General features: G+C 40.5%; 1 protein-coding gene across 5 annotated transcripts in view; it reads right to left on the bottom strand.

The window, feature by feature from the left end:
• The window catches only part of gse1b (Gse1 coiled-coil protein b), a 332,945-nt gene that overhangs the window by 217,890 nt on the left and 90,982 nt on the right, over positions 1-24,073 (bottom strand). For 4 of the 5 annotated variants that reach the window (XM_015604469.3, XM_007244000.4, XM_007244001.4 and 1 more), the window contains exon 2: positions 13,060-13,228. In XM_015604469.3, coding sequence (XP_015459955.3) covers positions 13,060-13,228 — 169 coding nt within the window. Of the gene's footprint in view, positions 1-6,885; positions 7,149-13,059; positions 13,229-24,073 lie in introns of those variants that run through there. The other variant, XM_049483693.1, reaches the window with a different exon arrangement.

Below are 24,073 nucleotides of genomic sequence, written 5' to 3'. Positions count from 1 at the left end.
TACTAGTATTTAGGTACTATTTTGTGCAATTAAGTATTAAAGAAGTACAAATACTCCATTCTTGGAGAGTGTATGAGTAATAGAAAGTGTAAGAGGGTGTGGTGAGGTAAAAGACAGTTTAAAAAGCAGCTCCACCCAAACGAAAAGCAGAACTTGGAGTGGACTAAACAGTCTAGAGGTGAAAAGCAAGGGTGAGAGAAAGGGCTAAATCATCCCTCTGAACTTCCCCTTTCCCAGCAAACAGTCTTATCTGATACACAGCTCAGGTCTCTCAAACCAGACTGGGCAGGAACCACACTGCACCATAGATCACAGCGCTTTAGACTGGAGCCAGTTTTTTGATCTCTGAAGGTCTAAAAACAGTTTGAAAAGTCATTAAAATAGTTATATAGTCTTTAAAAAAGCATGAGTCCCTAATGTGTGATGAGCTTTTTTTCTTGTACATTAAGCGTGATCCAAAAATAATATTATGATATTTCAAGGTACAATACTCTTGGTGATATGACACATTCATTTAAAGAATATTCCAATGCAACAAAATCAGTGTTTAAACATTCACTGAAACAAAACAAAAGTAACTTATCCAAATACTTTGATTTTGTTTACAATAATAATAATGCAACAAATTAAATCATGCAACCAAAATACTAAAGTGCAGAATATGTATATGCATGCATATAAAATGCAAACATAAACAATTATATAAAAGGGATTCCTAAAACTTCAGAGTCAATAATAGATAGAATTTTGAGACGGAATACTTCTATTATCACGTTAAGCATTTTAAAAATCATGTTATTACTATGTCACAATATATTGTTCATGATATAAAATGGCACACCCCTATTTGCTTTCATATTGGGAGTGATAAAAAATAGAATAGTAGAATAGAATCTTAACCAGCCATTCTCAGGGGCATTTTGTTACCTTCATATTAACTCAAAGTGAAAAATGTATGACTTAAATGTACATTTGCTAGTATTGACCCATGCCCTTGACTGGGCAGAGAAGAAGAAAAGAGGGGGAGCGAACTCAGAGTATTGGGATGGAGTTCGGGGCAGCTTCGTTGTAAAGCGTGAAGCCAAAGCCCCAACTCTCACGAAGAGAAACATGAGAAGAGAATAAAATTAAAGAAGGAGGAAGATGGGGAGGAGGTGGGTGCGAGGTTTGTTCAATGAGTAGGTAGAGAGGAAGTGACGGTTTAAATAGGGAAGGAAGTGGGAGGAGTGAGGGCGTGGATCACTCCCAAAACTTATAGTAGCCTCTACACGTATAGTAGCCTCTAATCGATCTAATTATTATCTAATATAATAAGATTTCCTATTTAAGAAGTCTGCAAAATGTGCTCATGTTTTGGACTCAACACATTAATTTATGTTAGAAATAACAACACAGAACCTTCTGATGAAATAAAAAAACATGCAATTTCAGCCACTCATTCCAGTAAGTGATAAATAGGCAAAAACTCTTTTGAAGCTTACTCTACAGATGAATAAGACCACCATTACTTCTAGTCAAAATCACAGAAAGCTGGCAAAACCCTCAAATCTACCTCAAATCTACTAAATACAGTAAAAGTCCAATTTCTTGTTGAACTTTGAAACTCAGACGATGCAGTGATGTTTGAAGGAAACATCTCCACAGGATAAAAGTTTAGACTTTTTGAACATTTCTACTCACCACAGCGCCACATTCATTTCCCAATGGGGATTTTGTTATATATTGTGCTATCCATTCTTAACCAGAGGAGAACTGGTTCCTCTTTTGAGTCTCAATTCCTCTCCAGGTCTCTTTCACATGCTTTGAGGAAGCTTTACCTGCCTCTGGCTTACTCAAAAGATGCTCAGACCCTATTAATAGTAAAGCTGCTTTGTTATAACATCTTTATATACAAATATAATTGTATTTGATTGGAAAAAAAGAGATTTGTTTGGCCTTTACTACAAGATGAGATACAGTAGCTCTCTATATGAATAAAAGTATTGGGTCACCTGCTTTTCACTTTTCACTTTTTCTTCTTAAACAAAGGATATGAATGGTATATTCAGATCTGCTTCAAGATTCAAGATTCCAAGAGTTTATTGTCATGTGCACAGTAAAAAATAAGTTTCCTTATACAATTGCTCCTCACCAAGTATGCTGCATAAAGATAAAAGTAGAAAATATACAAGTAAGCAAGAAATAACAAAATAACTAAATATAAATATCAAATTGGTGTTAAATTTACATCCAGGATGGAAATATGTACGTGTACATGATAACAGTTATATGTTATGGATATTATTTACAAATAAGTACATAATTATCTAGAGCAGTGAAATGTGAAAAAAGTGCAAAAAATTCAGTAGTGCAATTACAACATTTTTGCAGTAAAGTGAACGCGTGCCTCTGAGAATGTAAACATGTAAACATGTAACAAGTGGAAAGTAAGGTGCAGGTTAATTTCTGAAGTAGGTTCAAGATTGTGTTAGATCTGTACTCTAAGATTGTATGATTTATTTAATATTAGTTATTAGTAAAGGGGAATCCAGCTAAGAGCATGATGAAGCTCATCCTATGACAGTACATCTCCTAGAAAAAAGCAGGTTGTCATGCAGTAAAACTGCAGTTTGATAAATGCAGTGTGGCGAGACAGTTCAGTCTGACTTAACGCCGGCTTAGAGTTCAAACTATAATCACCCACTGCCAAACTCACTGTGAAACACGCTGCAGTTGGTGGACTTAAACTATAGCTTCCTGCTGCCAAACTCCCCCTGCCAGAGCCTGCGCTGGAAAACCACACACCCCAAAAACAAACGCTTTAAACAGGAACAGCCATCCCTTTCTCCTGAATGGAAGTGTCTTCCATGGAAATGCTCCTCCAGTATTTTTGATTGTTTAATCTTTGCTTATGCAGCCATCTAAAGGCCTGCATCACATTTTTTTTTACATTGTATAAATACATTTGGCCCTATGCTTGACATTGTCTATTTTGTAGAATTTGGCCAGTTGCTTTTGTTACCAGGTGTTCTATGGGAATTCTATTATTCTATCTGTCAGATGACCATTGGAGCCCGTTGAATTATGTTTATAAAACAAGCTTAATCTACAGTTACAGTAGATACAGGAATTGCTAGCACAATCTGTTGTACCCATACTGCCATGTGATGTACATGCACAAAAAGGGAAGTCACAACAGTGGTTCTTTTCTTCTTCTATCTTCTATTGTTTTATAGATGAGAATAGCCAGCCTCAACTTCCTGCAATCAGTTCAAAAGCCTGAACCAACAAAAAAAAGTCTTTTCACATTGCTAACAAACCAGATCACGGTTCAGTTGATCCAAACTGAGATCATTTCTTTTGGTTGGACCAAATTGTAGTCCAGATTGTGGTTCACAACCCATTTCATATCTAATACTTTAAGCTGAACCAATCTGAAAAGTACCAACAAAAAAAAGCCTAAACCAACAAAAAAGCATTTTCACACTGCAAACAAACCAGATCACAGTTCAGTTGATCCAAACTGAGACTACTTCTTTTGGTTGAACCAAATTTTGTTTCATTGGTCCAGATTGTGGTTCACAACCCATTTCATATCTAATACTTTTAGCTGAACCAATCGGAAAAGCCTTTAGTTCCAAACCAAACAAGGTGGATGTGAAAGCAACTTAAGACCAAAGGAAAAACTTTCATCACTGATTGGCTGATCTGTGCTACCACAGAAAAAGGGATCAAATCAGTAGATAAAAAAAATGACTGAGAACGGAGCTTTTTGGATGCGTTAGATCAACCTGACCACTTTAAAAGCCACCAAACTGCCTCTGACTGGACCTGTGGCATACTGTTGCTGCTGACACACACTCAAACACACAGAAACCTCATGCCACAACCCTCATCCTATTCACACACGTACACACACACAAAAAGACACACAGGCGTTGTACACAAACACAAACATTTCCACCCATGCACACACACGCTTCACTGTGCAAGGAGCGTAACCCCCCTGACCACCCTGTGTGAGTCTAATAGTGCTGGTTCTGGGCCAAAGCCACTGTCTCCTGCCTAATTCCTCTAACCTCAGGCTATGGCGCACCACAGTACATTTTCTGACCAGAAAAAAAAGGAAAAAAAAAAGTCTTACACACACTCTCACACACGCTTCCACACGCTCTGTTTGTGTATGCACTCTCATACTCCCTTACTTCTTCAGAAAAGACAGTGAGTGCCATGGAAAAAGGAGGGCAGAGTATTAGCATTCTACCAAGAGTGACACTGCCATAAGACTCAAAGAATAGCCAAGTCTCCAGAGGCATTTTAATCACCTTATACACACACACACACACACACACACACATACACCCTCAAATTCAAATAGCAGCCCTAGCTCGTCACTGTCACTCAAATGTGGTCTACTCTCCTGAACCTCACAGTGGAGATGGAGTGGAAGGAGAGTTCACTGGACTTTTTCCTCTTTCCAGATGTTTCCACATGTTTGGTGCCATATTACAATAACATTGCAGCTGTGATATGTTTATACATGTTCTGCATATCACCCCAGCCATGACAACATTGAATCTTACTTTAATTAATGTTATGTTGCTTTAATTAGCCAATCAGCATTGACGATAGAAAACCCATAACAGTGAATATTGATTGTCTGCTTCCATTGGCACCTGGATCTACAAATTAACAAATGCACTCAGCTACTTTAGGTGGCATCCATTGCTGACACAGATGTGAATATATTGTAATAGATTTACACTAGCCTTTTAGCATCAGGCCAAATGCCAGCCATGGGCCAGAGGGGTGATCATCCAACATCTTGTCAATGCTAAAACCCATGTTGCTCAATGCATGTCTTATGAAAGTGATTCAAAATCTGGTAGAAACCCTTGTCTGGTTAATACAAAGTATTAAGTATATTAGCTCTTAAAGTGCTAGAGGCAAGTAAAATTGTCTTGGAATCTGAGCCATTCTGACAAGGACCAATCTCTAATGGGTAGACAGCTGGGTCAGAACATCTTATAGGGTGTCCCCATTATGAAGTATTCTGTAGCAACCAAATAATAAGGATCCTAGGAAGAACCACAATTAAGAACAACCATGTTTCCATGAATGCCACTGTAAATAAATAATCTATGTTGTTCATTTGGTTTTAATGTTATGAGTAATATAAAAAAAGAAGTGCCTACCACATATGAGATGTTAACATATAAACACATAAACAGAACCTCAGTCAGCACAGAGTCCATATCTATATTTCTACCTTGTCAGGACAGGTTTGTCCCAAAAATGTATTAAAACAAGTAAAAAAGCATGGAACACACACACACACACTTATACACATGTTCACAATGTGTAAACGATGTGCTGAAATTTCCTAGACTGCCCACTCAACCTCTGAACCAACAATACTTCTCAGTCACCACTCAACCATGCATACAAGTGTGTGTCTACGTGTGTGTGTGTGTGTGTTTGCTCTGTGAGTGGGTTATTATACAAGAGTGGCCTCGACCACATTAAAAAGGCCTCATCTCTCTCTCCTCCCGTTCACACACGAGCTGTTTGGTATGCCAGCCGGCAGACACCGCTCTATTGTTTTAGAGAGCTTACGGCCTCACTGTTTACCCAGCAATCATTCAAACACAAGACTAATGACCTTCAGGAATTCTCCCTCTCCACCTCCTCCACCTTTCTCTACCTCTCTCTAAAACTCTCACTCACACAAACGCAAGCATACACGTACGCACTGGTCAGGGAGATGTTTGAAGCAGTAGTTTGCATGCCGATACTCTATTTATAGCCAGCTGTCAACATTAAAGCTTCCGCTGTGTCTGTCGAATGGTTGTCTCTGCTTCACTCTCAACTGTACCACAGAATAACAGCACTCACCACACTCAGGATATAGCTAAACCTGCATTCAGGAGGTTCTTCTCTTTCTCTTTTTCTACTTTCAGAATCCATCCATCTCATCCTTTTTGTTTTGGTTAGAGGCAAAGTGGGTCTGAAGCCCACCCAGAATCATTGGACTCAGTGAAGGAATATCCCTTGGACTGGGCAGTAAAAATCATGTGGGTAACTAGCCTGAGATGGATCCTTCTTAAATTTAGGCCCAATTCTGGCCCACATGCGCTGCTCACATCCAGGCACACTATGGTGATGCTACATATGCAAACACCCCGGTTGCCGGGTACAATATGGCAAACCGCCCAAGTCGCATGTGCAAATCCCAGGTTGAGTGGTATACTATGGAAAGTGGCCCAAACCGAATGTATGAAATAATGCCAAATATAATATGAAAACCAGTCAGTCTACTGCTTTTGCTAACTTTTTCTGGTTCTCGAGTATAAATTTGGTATTTGCTACCTACACTTTAATACAATATCTATGAGGTGGGGCATCCATGAGCATCAATTAACCTTTAGCACCAATGACTTTGTCGCCGCTTCACAAGTTCACAACCTTCCTGGGAGCACTTTTGGTAGCAAGTCCCCACAAGACCTGTTGGCTATTTTGAAGATGTTCTCAATTAGCAAATGAACAGTAAGTTCTTGAAGTTGATGTGTTAAAGGTCTACATCTTGAAAGTTGCCATTGCAACCAGAAAATCAATGTTCTTCACTTCACCTATTCATGGTCTTAGTGCATGGCTCTTTGTTGTAGATGTATAGATTGTTCAATATACAGTAGAGCAAGTTCTTACAGTCATGTGGACCATAAAAACAAAGCTCTGCATGAGCAGGGTTGAAGACACCTGGTCTAGGTAAACCAAGAAAACGATAAAGAGTCATGTTCTATCATTTCCTGGTCTAGATCAGACCTGTTTGGTCAAAGATTAAGCCTAGGCCTGATGTACAATCTCTTTTCACAGTGTTTCAAAAATGGACAAACAAGAAGTGCTCACCACTTGGATGGGCCCTGAGATCTGGTGGTGGCCTGTACATCAGGATGTTCAGTCTGGAACCACCTCAACTCCTCCGCTCAACTTGGCACCTTGCTTCCTACTTTCCGTCTTCCAGTACTCTCTCAGTTCTCAGTGTCTCAGTTGCCGGGTTGTCTTTAACAGTGTATAAAAATAAACTTAACCTAAAGTTTCAGTTAGAAAAGCTGCTTGGTTTTGCTGGCTGTGGTCACTCAGGTCTCAGACATGCACACTCCTCCCCTAGCCTGTGCTTCCTGTGTGAAACCGGCCTCCTCTGCACCTTAATTGTGCTATCTCCGCTCATTTAAAAAGAGGATGTGTTTATGAGGGACCCCCTTTACCCTCTCGGTCAGGTTCCCAAAGAACCAACAGGCATTTAAAAGTCTATTCTCTTCTGTCTGCCTGCCTCTCGTACTCCAAGATGTATTTCATGTGCATTATCTGGTAGTTAAGACTACTCCTCTGTTTCTCTTTCACTTTAAAGCCGCAGTATCAGCACTAACCACAGGGCTCCGGAAGCACCTATTTGATCACACACTACTGAAAGGCTCCACTCAGTTCTGCTGCTGTTACAAACATAAAAGGGAAGAGATAATAATTGAAGAAATGTAGGAAACATAGTTGATTATAGGTGATACTATGGCATCTTGTTATGCTTATGCTTAAAATGCCCACATAATTATGTGTGTATTGTGTATTGATGAGCTATAATACGAAATATATGAGCAGGCCAATGGAACCCATTAAGGGGTGGATCTCCATATTATGCAGCAAGTGAACAGTCAGTTCTTGAAATTAATGTGTTAAAAGCAGGAAAAAGGATGCTGAAACACTTTGACTTGAACCAAATTAACTGTCATTACTAGACAAATGGGTCAAAACCTCTTTAAAACGATGTTCCTGGTATAAAGTGGGCAGTATCTAACCAAAAAAGTGCTCCAAGGCAGAACAACTGGTCAACAAAGCATGGGGTGCCCAGGCAGACTGATGCATATGGAGGCCTCACATCATCAAAATTTATAGGACTTTACTCAGAGCTACTGGTGCGCTACTGGTTGTTTAGACTAAAAACTTGCAGCTACACTGGGCATTTGCAGTTAAGGGTTTGACACCCTTGATTTAAAGGATCTGTTGGTAACATCTTGGTGCCAGATAAGACAGGGGAGCTTTAGAGATCTTGTGGATTCCACGCCCGAGCTGATAAGCTTCATAAACAATCGATGATGTTGATTATTAATGTTTTTTTACAGTGCAGGTGACATCAGACAATCTATATATTATTATGGTCAGAGTGTCTGAGAGTGAAACCTACAGAAATACAACAGTATCTGTTTTGCTGTGTGTACCCCAAACCTCCAAAGGACAGAATCTGGAGCCAGCTGCAAACAAATGTCTCACTAATGTCCAATACATTTACTTCAATGTTTTTAGTATAAAAAAACTTTCACTAGAAAATAAATAATCAAGTACCTTTTAATGTGTTTAGCAGGGGAGTGCACATTTCTGGTTCTGGACATCTTCAACCCTGGAGATTTCAGATCTAACACACCTGAGACCAATATATTCACATGTCCCTGAAGGCTTTAATTACCTCGTTTAGGTGTGAGAGATAAAGGACTAGGGACTAATTCTCTCAAATTGACACCAGGAATGATAAAAACAAGAGAAAAGTGAAGTACAGTTCCTTTATTCTCTGTCTTGCAACTGTTTTGCATTGTGAGGGGCGGAACTGTGATTTTATCACTCAGTAATTCATTAAGCTATGATGACAGCTGCCTCAACTGCAATATTCAAATCATAAACCACAAAGTACGATTGTTCAAGATCTTGCGTTTAGATTTCAATGCAGCAGAAAACCCTTTCAGCTTCCGCCTTTTTAGTAGCAGTTCATGACTAGCAGTTTGTTTAGTCTACAGCCATAACAAATGTCCACTACATACACTGCACTGCAATCTCACCATGCCCTGTTTGGAATGCACCATGTCTGGGTCATCGTTACAGCCTCTGAGTTATTGCTTTGAGAGATGGGATGTTTTGTTGTGTGGTTGTGTGCTTTAGCCAGACTCGAAAGGGGCCAAGCAGAGTCCCAGAGACAGGGCCGGATCTGGGAGACGAGGGGCTCCAGCTCCTCTAGGGGAGAATCCCACAGCTTTTAGCGAAGACATTTAGCCACCTGCTCCAGCCATGTGATGCAGAGAAAGAGAGAAAGCTGCAACATGGAGATAACACCTCCCGTTTCAAATGCAGACACACAGCCGCACGCGCGCCTTGCAGGGAAATGGGCTGTGTGATGTAGAGCATAAGCTGGTATGGCACGTGTGTGATGCTGCCGCGTGCTTAAATCCAAAATAGTCCACAGCGTGTCCGGGAGTCGGAGTCGACTCCTCGCCAGCATCTCTGAGAGTGGAAATGCTTGGAATCAACTGTTCGGCTCTGTAGACTCTTGGCTACTTTAGTCAGAATTGTGCGATGTGATTGGCTTAACTCATCAGATCCCAGCTAAATTCTAAGATGCACATGTGAATCCCTAAGTATTAGCAAGGACCTACAGATTACATATGTTTAGAATAATATGGAAAATTTTCACAAAAGTGGAACTTTTCTAGGGGTTGATCTACATGTGAGTGAGTGAACAGTCAGTTTTTGATTGATTTGTAATAGTCTGAGGAGCCAGAAACCAAATAAACCACATTCGGAAGTGGTTTGAAACGTGAGTATTAAATTGGCAAAGAATAGTTGCTGAGGACACCCTAACTGTTATTTGCCACACTTGCAAATAACAGTGTGGAAATGCAATTCAATAGATCTGATTTAACACAGACGTCTGATTTGCCAGCAGTCTGAACATAACCCTTGACACGGGGCAAATTGTGATGTGTAGGTGACAGTAGGGTAATCTTGTGGGAAGGTCCCGATAAGCAGGGGTCAGTACTTACAGACCAAAATTGCTTCAAGAATTGAGAACCAGCACAACCCACCAGTCCTGGTCACCAGAACTGATGACCACTGAGATCCTAACTTAAATAATCTGTTCCTAAAAAGAGAGCTAAAGACATCTACAGATCTCTGACACCTTCAGAGTGCTTGTAGAGTTCACGCATTATTGATGGCTCAAAGCTGACACAAGACACAACATTAGGAAGTTGGTGGTTGTATTTTCTAAAGCATTTGACAGTAGCTAAAGTACATTTTGATACTTTTAAAAGGTTTAAAATGAGACAAAAACCCAATGAGAGTGGTGCATCCCTAGCTTGAAGAAATGACCCCTCCAGAGAAGGGCTCCCCTGTTTCGGTGCCACGGCTGAGCTCCAGAGAGGAGTGTGATGAGCGCAGATGGTCGCCCCAGGGCCCTGGGACACAGGGGAGAGAGGGGAACGACTACACAGGGAGGGGAGCTGGAGGCTAAACTAGCTGACAAAGACTGAGGGAGTGAGATAGAGGGGAGAGGCAAGTCTGTGTGAAAATGAACAAGATCAGAGGAGACAAGAGGCCTTTCCACGTAAATGCGTATGAACACTCCAGCACTGCTCCGACTGCTTAGCCTGCGGGACGCTCAGCAAGCATCAGATGAACTAGCCCTCACCTTCCCCCTCTCTAGCTCTCTGCCATTCTTATCTGCCTTAAAGAAACTTCTATGGTGACACCTCTAAGCACTATTATGGTTCAGTAAGCACAATTTTAGTAAGCACATTAGGAAATTTCATTGTTGTTGTTAGTGCAAAGCACACCACTCAAATTAGCAGTCTCTTGTGATCAGGACACCTTTGGACAGATCTGCCTGGTTGCATATGGAGAGGTTGTCTCTGGAGGAGTGGTACAGTATGCATCACTTCGGTTCCCGATTAGACAGCCCTTAATGCCTCACTCAGCATGCGCGACAATGATTAAAGCAAATAGAAACTGACAGACTGCCTCCAGTTTTTTGCAACCTCTTCTCTACAAGCATATGGGAATATCCTATAAATAGACAGGCCCTGCTAACAACAACAAATTTCATGGATTGGTCAAACCAAGATGCCTGCCGTTCTCTCTTGTTTTACCATTCGTCAGGTGTAAACGGAAGTGTTCATCCCGTTTTGCTTAAAATATTTTTCTTCTCTTTCTTCTCCTTACAGTTTGCTGCTGAGCTGTCAGAAAGCAGGATAGTGATACAATCCAGTGGGGAAAAACTTGTGATACTATTTGTGCAACTACAACTCTTTTTGTAGTGTTTGAGAAACATGTAGTGGAATGGAGATATACACAGAATACACAGATAAACTATGAAGCTGGCACTGGAGGAGAATTTGCAAAGATCCAAATCTATGAAAATTAGTGTTCAATATGTGGACTAAATTCTGAAAATAATAATTAAAAAAACAGCAGGACATATCTAGGTATAAGTCAGACCACCTTAACCCAAGAAAAGTATTGCTTCATTGTCCTGGAAAGTACCCAACATCACAGTTTCTAAACCGCAAAAAGACTGAGTCACATGAATTGCTTTGTAACTCAATCTTCATTACCAGGATTCAAAGACAAAGACAACCACAACTACCGTTTGTATTTTTTGGACACAGGTGGGCAGATGGGCAGGTGGGCAGCCTTTATTGTCATTCTGTAGGCAGATTGGGTTAAAGGCCTTGCTCGAGGATCTAAAACTAGCAGCTTATTGAACTCACACCACCGTCATCAATTGCTCAGTGCTCTAACCACTGAGCAACCACTACCCCTTACATGGTAAACCTATAAGCTATAATGCTGTCCAATGTTAAATCTCTGCTTTCCTTTATGACTAGCCAAAAAGAGCCTTTAAAACATTAATTTTCTTCATTTTATTCAACCTTTTCTGCTTCTTTCGCTGCATAATGGGCATTAAGCCCATGCTGGCCGGCACACTCGAGTGTCAAGTGAAGCACAGTTGTGTCAGGGCCAGTATAGACAAGACAGTCAAGCCAGTATGGTTATGACGGAGCTGAGAAACGTTGGCCCACTGCTTCCATATCAGATTAAAAACCAGTTGCCTTCATTCATTCAGTTTGCTAACTACTGCAGGCTGGATCCTACTCCCAAGTGGGCATGCTGCCATGGCCAAAACCACAGTCTCCCCAAGATCTGTTCATACTTGTCACTCTGACAGAGCGGTTTTATTTTTACTCTGTTGATGCAGAACTGAGGCTACCACTTTAAAATAAGACTACCTATATAAAAGGTTTATAAATGGTTTACTTTTAGTTTATTAATGGTTACTAATTAGGTTGTAAATGCCTTAAAAATCATTAATAATCAGTTATAACACATGTAGAAAGGGCAACAATTACCTGTTGTTTGCCAAATAGTGAACCCACAGCCATCTATATTGTTGCCCTTTCTATTTATGTGTTATAACTGATTATTAATGATTTTTAAGGCATTTACAACCTAATTAGTAACCATTAATAAACTAATTGTAAACCATCTACCCTTTATATAGGTAGTCTTATTTTAAAGTGATACCGAACTGAGTGTATAAAGGAACTGTCCAGTTTATAAGGTCATTACTACTAAATAGGGGACAGTAAAACTTAACTTAAAGAAATTAAAACAAAAAAGTACACAGCTAGAATGACCAAAACAGGCATGGACAGAGCTAAGAAATACGCCGATAAGAAAGGTAGGGTCAAAAACCAGTATAGCAGTAAAACGTACCAACAAACCCACTATGGCTTTGCCAAGGCATATATGTTGTATATAGTAAATAATTAAAAACATACACACAAAAACCACAGTAGATAATGCTTAATGAAAAGTTTGGCAATACGCAAAGTGAGTGCAAACAGAGAGGTCTATATACACAAGTTTAATGGCTTACAGGTGAATGTAGTAGTCAGGTGACTAGGACTTTGGGAACTGTCTCTGATTGGCTGGACTTGTCAGGAGTTTCAAAAGAAAAATGTCAAGAAAGCTCTAATCTCACTAAAACAACAAACTTTGGACATCAAACACATTTAGACTGTGAAAGATTGCACACAATTTATTTAAGTTACTGAAAAAAACATTAAACCACAGTTCTCAGACTTTTCTATTCTGAAAAAGTATTTGGTTAACAGAAGCAACAAGCAAGAAAACAAAGAAGGGTGACTATGGGCCCAAGATTTGAAGTTACAAAGAGGAATTAAATAGAGTTGTTGGACTCACTGCTTGGTGACTGATCTTCTTGCTCAGTGCAGGACTGAGACGAGGTGGAGATGACCGCCACTTTTGCAGACTGGCCGTGGTCGTGCCTGGAAACCTCCTTTAACGCTCCAGTCCGTTGTCCAACATCCTCCTCCTTTTTGCTCCCAGCAAATACCTCCACGGTGGAACTCTGCAATGGATAACACACAGCACATTAAGCCTCATTTCTGGCTGTTAGAATGCATCTTCAAAGACCAGCACTTGTCAGTGTGTTTGAAGAACTAAAATAGTGACCTTACAAGCAACCCAGGTCCCTGAATAAAGGAGCAAGGAAACAATCAACAAAGCGTGTTCCGGCATGCCAATCCGGTTGTGTATAATGCATAAGCGCAGTATTCAAAAGACTCCACACCCGTATCTTAATTGTCATCCGGTGTGTTGATGACTGCTTGATGAAACATCTCTCCCCCAGCGGGGTCCCTAGTGGGCCACTGACTGACTACATGCTTCCATTAACATCTGAGGCGCCTTGTCTTCTCTGCCGCCATTTATAGCAGCTGTCTCGGCTTTGATTACTGGTGGAGAGGAGAGGAACGCAAAAGGGTACCCAGTACTTGATATGAAAGCCTCATCCCTTTTGGAGAAAGTGACAAGGCCTCAAAGCATGACAGCTAGCTTTTTGGATGCTGCAGCATTCTTCAGAAGAGAGAAAAAGAGCGGGAGAGAGAGAGATATAGATAGATAGAGACAGAGAGAAAGAGAGAGAAGGAGCTTGCAGACATATGCAGAGTACCAGCCAATGGACGAGCGCTGGAAGGAACAGACATGGGATGACCATGAAAGAAGAAGGCAAAAAAAGGGAAAAATAACAGGAGGAACTGTCAGGGAGATGCGTGGAGTGGAGAGGTGGGGGAGCAGACTTAAAAGCAGCCGTGATGGCTCCCGCCATTGACGAGTGGCAGGGAGACAGGCAGCGGATATGCCGTGCGATCTCACGACAAAAGAAAAGCCCCGGGCTGATGAAATAAACATGACTCCCTGCAGGAGACAGAGAGACACGGAACCGCAGGGCCCAGGAGTGAGACCAAACTCCTGCGCCTTTCTTTTAAAAACACAGGCTTTTTCTGATGCACAGGTGCCTAAAAATAAACGTGCACTGTCCCTAATTACTCCTCTTGAGGAGGGAGGTGTTTTAGCGGGCCGTGTAGACAGATTGAGTAGGACAGGATGGGTAGATCCCAAATCCTGAGTGATTTCTTCGGTGTCTGAGTTGCTCAGCAGCCAGTTCTCTGTTCACTTACAAACTAACACAGAACAGAACGCTAGTATACAACCACATGCATAGATTTAAATATACAGTAGTCATAATTTGATATGGCTAAAACTAGAGTGCCGAAGTGTCATCGAGCCTACATTTCCTGCCAGAGCCTCAGACTGAATAATGGTCTAGCTTTGTTAAGTGTGTTTTCACACCAAAAGTTCAGAATTTGAATTAATTAACATGTAAGGTCATAAACTGGATTATTTTCACACATCAACAACCCCTAGTGCACTAAAGTAAATCTAAACAAACCATTTGACCTCTCCTCTTTTTTGAGGTGGAAGCAAAAAAAGTAAATACAGGAAGATGGTAATTTGGTCATAGCAGCCGTAATTACTGTATTTGGATAATAAGCCAACCTTAGTTTAATTTAAAAGTTTAGAAGTACAGCTGATTGTTGGGTCAAATCAATGTTGGATCATGTTCCAAACTCAAACAAACCCCTCCAGAGTTTTTTGGGTATGGGACAGGGACTACCTCCACTCATGGGTCTCAATGTGGTTGTTTTGGTCCTGGACCTGATTGTCATTACTGTGCTCACACCTGCTGAAATGAACTAAACCGATGGTGAAAATATATGCTCTATCTAGCTCGAATTCTGCGTGAACAAAACCTTCAGCAAATGTCAGTCTTCGGCCCAGTGCTATTCTTCACCACTCCCAGTCTTGGGAGTGAGGAACGGCAGGTAAAACTCTATTAGGCAGTGTTGTGATGTGAAGGTCATCTGCAGTGCTTTCAGCTCCAGCACAGATGGACCCCATGCACTGATGTGGGAGAATTTCACACACTGACCTCTAGCCTGCAGGCGCTGAGATACCACACCGTCTCTGTGTTCCTCACACAACCTCCACACAATGCCGCGGGCGATGCTGTGACTGCATTACACGCAGGGCTTGGCCTCTCCATATAAATAACTGCAGGTAAACACTCCTGTTTGTGCATGCCAGGGGAATCCTCCTCCTACACACTCGCATTCCAGCAGACTGAAAGCTAGCCTCGCGGTCAGAGATTTCTCCTAGGCCATTCACTGTGTGAGAGTGTTTGAGCGACTCCATCGCCTTTGCACCTCTCCCAGTGACTTCACGGCTCAGAAAAGAAGGTGATACCATTTGCACCGCAGTTGTCGGTGACTCGCTAGATGCAGAAACTAGATAAAAGTGTTACCTAATAGGAGATGAAGACTTTGTGCTCTTTTCAGACAACTAATTTTACTCTGCTGACAGTGGCAAAGCACAGCAAGAAGTATGCGAGATCTCCCAGTTCTCTCTGGGTTTATCGGGTTTACCTGAAGACGTGGATCAGCAGAGAAAAAAAAAGAGGGAAGGAAAGAGGGAAATGCCCTGAAATAAACAGTTTGAGCCAAGAGAAGCACCTGAGCCTCAAACCCCACATTACTGGCATGCTTAACAAGACCATATGGGCTTAACCTTATGTTCTTCAGTTAATAACTGCAGAGATCCCAAATGTAATACAAATACACACACGCAGAATTCACACAAGGCAATGCACAAATTTATTTAAAGTATCATAAAGCTATTACCGGACCCGAGGACCCCAGAACAGATGGCTGTGTGGAAAATGGAGCTATGTATTAAAATACGTGCATCACATCGTATCACTGGGCCAATAGCCAAGAATTCATTAAAAATACTTGTCAAAACATTTAAAATTAGGAATATTACGCCTTAAGCATCGTATATATTACTACTAGTCAAATCATAAGGGTACACTTGAAAAACTAAAATAAAATAAACAACCTATCTTCAAACTTGCCGTCAAAAAAGTTAACTAAATATACTGTAACTTTTTCTGCATGGATTCTTCTGTCTACTGATATATCTGATGTAGGTCATGTCAGAATACTTAAAATACAAGGAAAATACATTTTATGCAATATATATATATTTTTTTAGATTCCAATGACACCATTTAATCAGTGTATACATATATTAGGCAGAAACAAAACAGTTCTGGAAGCAGGACGCATGGACAAATTAAGACATTCTGAAAAGAAATTTTATTAAATTGCGATGGCAAGACAACAGGATCTGTCAGATCAATGGTAGTTCTTGTGTGGGTGTTCCTGGTATGCAGTGGTCAACTTTAATGGTGGCCATTACTGGATTAAAATACGACCAGAGCCTGCATGGTTGACATGTGCATCTAAACGAGTTTGATGTGAAGGACATGCTGCCCTAGTTAAAAGCAGATGCTTGTAAATATGGTAAATATGCTAAGACAGGAGACTAATCACTGCGAGTGCAGATCCATTTGTCCCACCCACCCAGCCCCATGAGACCAATTAGCTCTTAACTTCCTGTGGGGGGGATGTATCCATGTTAGCTCTAATGAGAGAAGAAGAGCCCAACCTAGGTCACGTCCCTAACCACTTACTGTAGCTCCGTGCTATCCCCTACAGCCTGGCCTGACCCCTTGAAGTCTCCTCCATCACTGCGGCTTGCGTCAATACGCGCCCATGCCATTCTCTCTCCCCAACGCACCTGCTTAATTAAACTCACGAGAGGCAACAGAAGCCATGCATATATTACAGGCTATTAGCAGGAGGCAGAGAGGGCTAGAGGCGAGATGATAAACACTGCTGCCGAGGCCCGCAATGGCAAAGCACTTGTACAAGGTCAGCACCAAGATGGAAAGGAGAGGCAGGTGGATCAATGATAACAAGACAAGGCAAGGCGAAGGTCAAACCTCTACATTTCATGAGTCTCGGGTGTGAGGATGAACATAAAAAGACAGTAGAGCTGCCAGGCATTTTTAAACACAGAGACTGTGAAAAATATACAGCCCTGGAAAGTCTCGGGCATCAAGCGTGAAAGAAAGGGAACCGCAATTTGTTTCAAATCAAATTGTTCAGAAGGATATCAAAAGAAAAGATTGGGACCTGGTACTCCTGAAACAAGATTTTTTATTGTTTTGGGTATATGAGAGATCCCAGAGCGTAGCTTCTCCAGCTTTAAATTCACCATTCTATCTTCTATTATATCCCTAATCAAAGCTCACAGCAGCACAATGCAGTCTCTGACTACAGTGAGCTCCATGAACAGATATGGAGAGCAAGGACTCAGTCGTGTGGAACATTAAGTTGGGAGCTTGGAGCAGCATGGTGTGTGGGGGAGACATACAATATTTTATGAGAAACACTATAAACTGACAGCAGAAGGTACAGACTTTGTTTGAAATCCTGGAAGGTGACGTTCAGCCCTTGAGGATTGGGGTACACTGTCCACAAACTGCACTGGGAGTTATTTGAGATGGTCTGTGGTAAGAGTTGTATGTTTCGTTTCATGTTTCCCCGAGCATAAAGGGGTTTAAACGGTTCTATCTTTACATGTGACCTTTAATCACTTGATAGTGGTTTTCAAAGCATTTGAATTGATCTACTGTGTGCTGTATTGATCAGGTGGGATCAATGCATTGAAAAAGGATTTAGCCTTGGTCTCTGAGGGCTTATAAGAGAATCAGCGGGTGGGTTTATAGTTCAGGTAGAGAAACTCACTGACAGAAAACAGGCATATTATAAAGCACTATTTTGTAGATTAGTCTAAGACTGCACATCTATTTTAATAAATCAACCAATAAGTGGGCAAAGTCAACACAAAATGGCAAATTCTGTGGTTTCAGCTTTAGCCAATGAACAGTAACATTTTTTGGCAAATTCCAATCAGAAAGCAGGTTTCCACATTCCCTTAAACCTGCTTTACTAACGTTGGATTCTGCTGAAGGTTTGTCCATTTGAATCAAGGTAAATTGAGGAAAATGCACCAGCAAGACAATCTATCTTGTATCCAAAGTTTAATAACAATTATTCAGTATACTTCTGTTATTTAGTATTTTTACAATTAAATTTCCTTTTGAAATTTTGAAAAATAAAGGGAATGCTGCAAATGTAGTAAAATTTAGTATTACTACAGTAGATTTGGCATCAATTAACATATATCAATTTACTGTTTTTTTTTTCAAATCATGTTATATTAAATGTTATATCATGGATTACCTTGACTAAATAAATAAGGCCTATATTGGCTCTGTTTTTAATAGTAGTTTGCGTGATGACAAATCAAACCAGTATGCAGTATTCATTTCCTGCTGCATGGTTGACAGTGAGCATTTTAATCATTTGAGAATGTGTACACAGGATTAGGCTACAGATATACATGCTAGGTATTAGCTACTAGGGGTGGGCGATATGGCTCTAAAATAATATCACGATATTTCAGGGTATTTTTGCGATAACGATATACTTGGCGATATAGGAAAACTAAAATATGAGGAATGTATAATAATATATAATATAATAGGAATATAGTATAATAGTATAACAGTATAATCATAATGTGGCAAAATAAATAATATAGTATAAAATAATATAATGCAGCAAATAATATTGCAAAATATTTAGTACATGCATATAAACTGCAAACTAAAACAATTATACAATAAATACACCTAAAGGTTCACAGTAAATAATAGACTACTTTTAAGACAGAACATCTCTATTATCACAATATGAATTTTTAATATCATGCTATTTCTGTGTCACGATATATTGTATACGATATAATATTGCCCACCCCTATTAGCTACACATTATCGTACACATGACGATGGCTGCTTTGTATATTCTGCATCCATTTTTTGCATTAATCATGTGCAAATGACTTGCAACATGCATGCAAAATTCAGTACATACAAAAATGCTAGGGGCGGCGCAGGCCAAATTAATTTAAATATTAAAGAGTAAGCCACACAGCAAAATGTACATTATTAATCTTTAAAACCAAGCAAAATACTTCAATAACTTTCCACTTTCAATTGTTTTGTGTATAAATTGTGTGAATATACACTAGGGTATGAGTGTGTGTGTGTGTACATGTGAAGCGTTATGGTCCCTGGAGGAAAATAAAGAGAGAGGGAGAGGAAAAGAACGAGAGAGACTATGGGAGAGAAAGAGAGAGGAGAGGCACTCCAGGCTGACCAGTCGAGCGGTACTGACATGCTTTGACGGCTCACTTCGGCTTAGGCACTGCTGTAAGCATCCGTGGCTCTCCTCCATTGCTTTCTCTCTCCATCCCTCCTTCTAGTTTTCCGATACTCTGTCCTCCTGGCTGATTTGTCTGTCTTCTCTATCAAACTTACAGACCTCCACTCCGAGCCTGGTCCTAGCCTGCAGTTTTTATGGAGCCTGAAGCTCTCTTATATAAATCTCTGAAGCTCCAGAAGAAGAGCCGGGAGCAGGAACACATAACACTAACACAGATAAGTTCAGGCCTTAGGTACCGTCCCCTGCTCAGGCTACTAATTCCTGGAGTGCTGCTTAATGAGAGACTACTGAGGACAGGTTTTACAGCTGAAAGCTCAATGCAGCAAGTGACCTTTAACTCTGGAATGTAGACTAATAAGCAACTGGATTCAACACACTTATAACTGTATCTAGCTTGGTAAGTTGGTTGACTAGCTTTGCTCTGAACCAGCATAGGATATATACTGTATATATATATTTTTTTGTTTAGCTAACCTACAAATCTATCAGTATGTCCAATAGGAGGATCATGCGTGATCAAGCTGGTCAATCCACATTACTGGTAAGGCTGGGAGGTTATTCAATTTTTCTTGACTAATCTAATTACTGTAAAGTAGGGTAATAGAGATTGAACTTCTTTACATACAGAAGCTGCTAGAAGGTAATCTCAGTAAATAGAACTTTGCTTCTTTTCAGAAACCTGTAAAGAACTATTTTATGTTCATTTTAATATTTTACACTTTTCCTTAATTGAAATACAAGGAGGCTATATCACACTGTGTTTAATTTGTATGTAAGGTTGAAGGAGGCTGCTTACTATTCATAAAAAAAGCATTTTTTTATTAAATGCTAATGAAAAAATAGATGCTAGTTTACAAATAAATGTAATAACTAAAAAGATAAATTTTAATTGATCATATATTTGATGAATTTCAAGTTTTTATTTATTTATTTAAATATTTATTTATATATTTAGCCAGTATGGCTAGCTTGGCCAGGCTGTTCAACTATATGACCAAACTAATTGGGAACAATCATGGCCAGCATAACCACTTTGGCTAACTCTGTATGACTAGTATCACCATGCTAGTCAATCAACCATGTCCCACATGACCATTTTCTATTACTTCTCATCACTTTTTGTTTCTTATTTTTTATCACATTTTCTCCCCAATTTATAAGGCCAAATACCCAACCCATTCAATAGAACTCCCACTATCGCTAGTGATGCTCCAACAGAAGGAAGGTGAAGATTAGCACATGCTTCCTATGCTACATGTAAACTCCGCCACCACATCTTTTCCAACTGTTGCTGATGCAGCATTGCCGAGAAGCATCACAGTGTGCTCGGAGGAAAGTGCAGCTACTCGGTTCTGATACAGCAGCTCACAGACACCTTGTGCTGATCGACATCACCCTTTGGATGTGATGTGGGAAAAAAGAGCCATCTACTCACCAAGAGAGAGCAAGGCCAATGGTGCTCTCACAGGGCTCTGGCAGGTCAGCATGACAAACTTGACCAGGCTAGTCAACCAGTATGACTAAATTATTTAACCATCATGACCAGAATGACCAAGCTACAATTGAATTAACTTGCATGAACAAACTGATTGACCACCATAAGAAGCATGACTACTCTGACTGGCAGGAAAGGTAATAAAACCGACCCTATCACTATTTTCCAGTCACATTAGCATCATGTCTGCAGCAAACTTCAGATTTTTGCAAGTCCACAACCAACGTGATCAAGCTAGTCAACTGGTTTGACCAAACTGCTTGACCACCCCATGATGACCACTGTAGGTGACCTACATGTATGACATATGGCGTATTAGTCAACCAACCTTAGCAGACTATTTTGCAATACTTTTCACCTATATTAGTTTTATATATCAAGTTAAAACCTGCAGTAAACTATAGACACTAAAGGTGAGCACATTGGATGTAAGTGTATCATCATTTGCAGAACCCACCCATCAACCCACAAAGGAGATTATTAACACTATAGGTTCCTCTAACTTTAAAAAAACTGTCGCTACATTTAAATGTGTTTCTAGCACCCTTGTGAGTGAGGTACTAAAATAAAGCGACGCAGTGCCAGTGCAGTTAGCACTCCCCCTCTTTTACAGCTCCTTTCCTCTTACAAAGAGTTGTGGTTCTTAACGCCTTGCTGCGTGCGACCCTGAGGGAGCTGGAACAGGAAAAGGGTAAGTGCTATCGATTTGCACTTCCTGCCTCACTGGGCAGTCACAGCAGGGTGAGCTGCCTTCCTCCCAGCATGGCACTGACCCCAGCTGACCACTGACACTGTGTGTGTGTGTGTGTGTTTGTGTGTGTGTGTGTGTGTGTGTGTGTGTGGGTGGTGAGGACCCACACTGATGTGATAAAAGGAAATGAAGAGACTTCTTGTTCTTATAACGGTCAGATCTTATCTTAACACACAGATGGCACTGCATGTGTTTATGTGCATATATATGTGTTTGTTCGTGTGCGTGTGTGTGTGTGTGTATGTGTGCACAAAAGCTGGAAAAAAAGTGTTTGCTCAATTGTTTCCTCAAACAGTTCCAGCATGTTTACATAAATGGGTGTATACGATGATAATCTCATGATATATTCATCCTGTAATAACCGCTGAAGCTTACACTGCTAATCAAACAAAGGGCAGCTGTTATACAAGTGTGTCTACCTACAGGTCAACTCCCCTAGAACTATTAATTACCCAGTAACTTGGGCCACTATAAAATAATACTGCCCTTATAAAGGTTAATGGATGGTTTAATATTCCTAATATTACACCTGACAAATCATTAACCCTCTGAGGTTCAAAAACTCAATTACAGTCTCAATGTTTTATGAATATAGAGAGCAGAAACACTATTTAAACAGTTATTTAAATCTATAAAGACTGCCCTTTGAATTGTAGATTTTACATTTTGTATGTGGCTCACAGGGTTAAGATTTCCATTACATTTAATTGAAAGTCATTCCTGAATTATACAATGCAGTACATCCTTAGTGATTTTCTGAATGTGCATAATTGGTCAGGTTCACACAAAACATTCATAGACAGACACAACAATCCACCAATTACAGATTAGAGTGAGATGATGGACACAAAAATAAATATATTCACATCATTATTTAAAAAAATACTACTGAAAACATCTGAATTTACTTGTGATGATGACTATGTAGGGACCTATGACAAACTGAATTAAGAAATTGAGGAATAAATAAAACAGAATTTAGATAGAAACTCGGAATATACTGAATGAGAAAATCTATCAATCTGAATAACTGAAGAGCAGGGTATGTACTGATATGATACCTATACATATCATATCAAACAGTAGAACTTACCATATCTAACCAGCACAGTAACAGTAAATTCTGATATGAAACATCAGCGATTAATTCATCATGAAAATCAGTTAGCATTAGGGGTGTCACGATCTCGATATTTTATCGAAATCGAATCGAAATGAGGTCATGGTCTCGAGTATCGAAGTCAAAAAGAGGATCGACGATCCCTCCCGCGCGCGCTACGCAAATAGCGCAGCGCGCTACGCAAATGGCGCGGCACCAACACAGCGCATCCTATTCATTTAAATAGAGAGCCGCTGCATGAGCGCAGCCCCGCCCTCAGTTCTGCTGTGTGAGAGACAGCTGCCTTTCAACCACGGAGGAGAAACTGAAAACGGATTTATAGAAATATAGACAGGGCTCTCAAGTTTTGAGTGTCGGCGGGAGTGTGATCACTGTTTTTTATCTGTCCAACGGGGGAGGGGGGGCGGGGGTTGGGCGCGCAGGTTTTGTATCTGTATCTAACGGAGGGGTGGGTGCGCGCAGGTGAGAGCGTGTGAACTCACTGAAATGCGTGTGTCAGTGTGACTTGAGAACACTGACTATAGATCACAGTGAGGTGGATTAAAAATCTTAAACTTATAATTGACTACACCTGTTGCTTTCCATTGAATTAAAAAAACATCTTTCTCTCAGATAAAGTAAACACAAGCGTGTTTCTGACTAAAATAAAAGCTTTTCAGGAGAGATATAAGTTATGTGTAAATATTTATAAGACAATACCTGACAAAATCTGTTTTAATGACGTTAATAAACATCACTGTGACAGTGCTAGTCACAGTTTCACCACATCACTAATCTAACCAGCCTGTACTGATTTCTGCCCCCCAATAATGCTTTCAATAACCTCTAATAGCCTTTAATAGTCTTCAGTAGCCTTTAAAAGACTTACCTGGCGGCCGTGGTGTGTCCACTAAACTCCGTAACTTAGTTATAAACATCCTGAGGTTAGCAGCGCGCTAACTGACCTGTTTATAATGTAATCCGAGCAGTGACTCCGTGTCGGCTGTTCTAACCTGCTGCTGTTAGCTGCTTGGGCTGAAAGATGAACTGTAGTGAGCTGTATTATCCGGTTAGTGGGGTTAAAACCTTTATTTGTTTACAGAAACAGTAAAAACGGACTGGCTGAGCCCTGTAGCCCGTGGCTGGGCTGTACTGAAGTAGTGACGAGAGCGGAGCTTGTGCTGCTGCTGCAGCTCCGACTAGTGGTTGGATGAAGAACTGCAGCTTCATGTAAGTGAGCAGTTTCACCAGCCATCCACACACAGCTCTGATAAACTGCTTGTTTTAATAGTGCACACTGTTGCTACCAA

Source organism: Astyanax mexicanus, chromosome 9, assembly GCF_023375975.1.
Source record: "Astyanax mexicanus isolate ESR-SI-001 chromosome 9, AstMex3_surface, whole genome shotgun sequence".
Taxonomy (NCBI): Eukaryota; Metazoa; Chordata; class Actinopteri; order Characiformes; family Acestrorhamphidae; genus Astyanax; species Astyanax mexicanus.
This window is presented reverse-complemented; position numbering and strand designations above follow the sequence as displayed.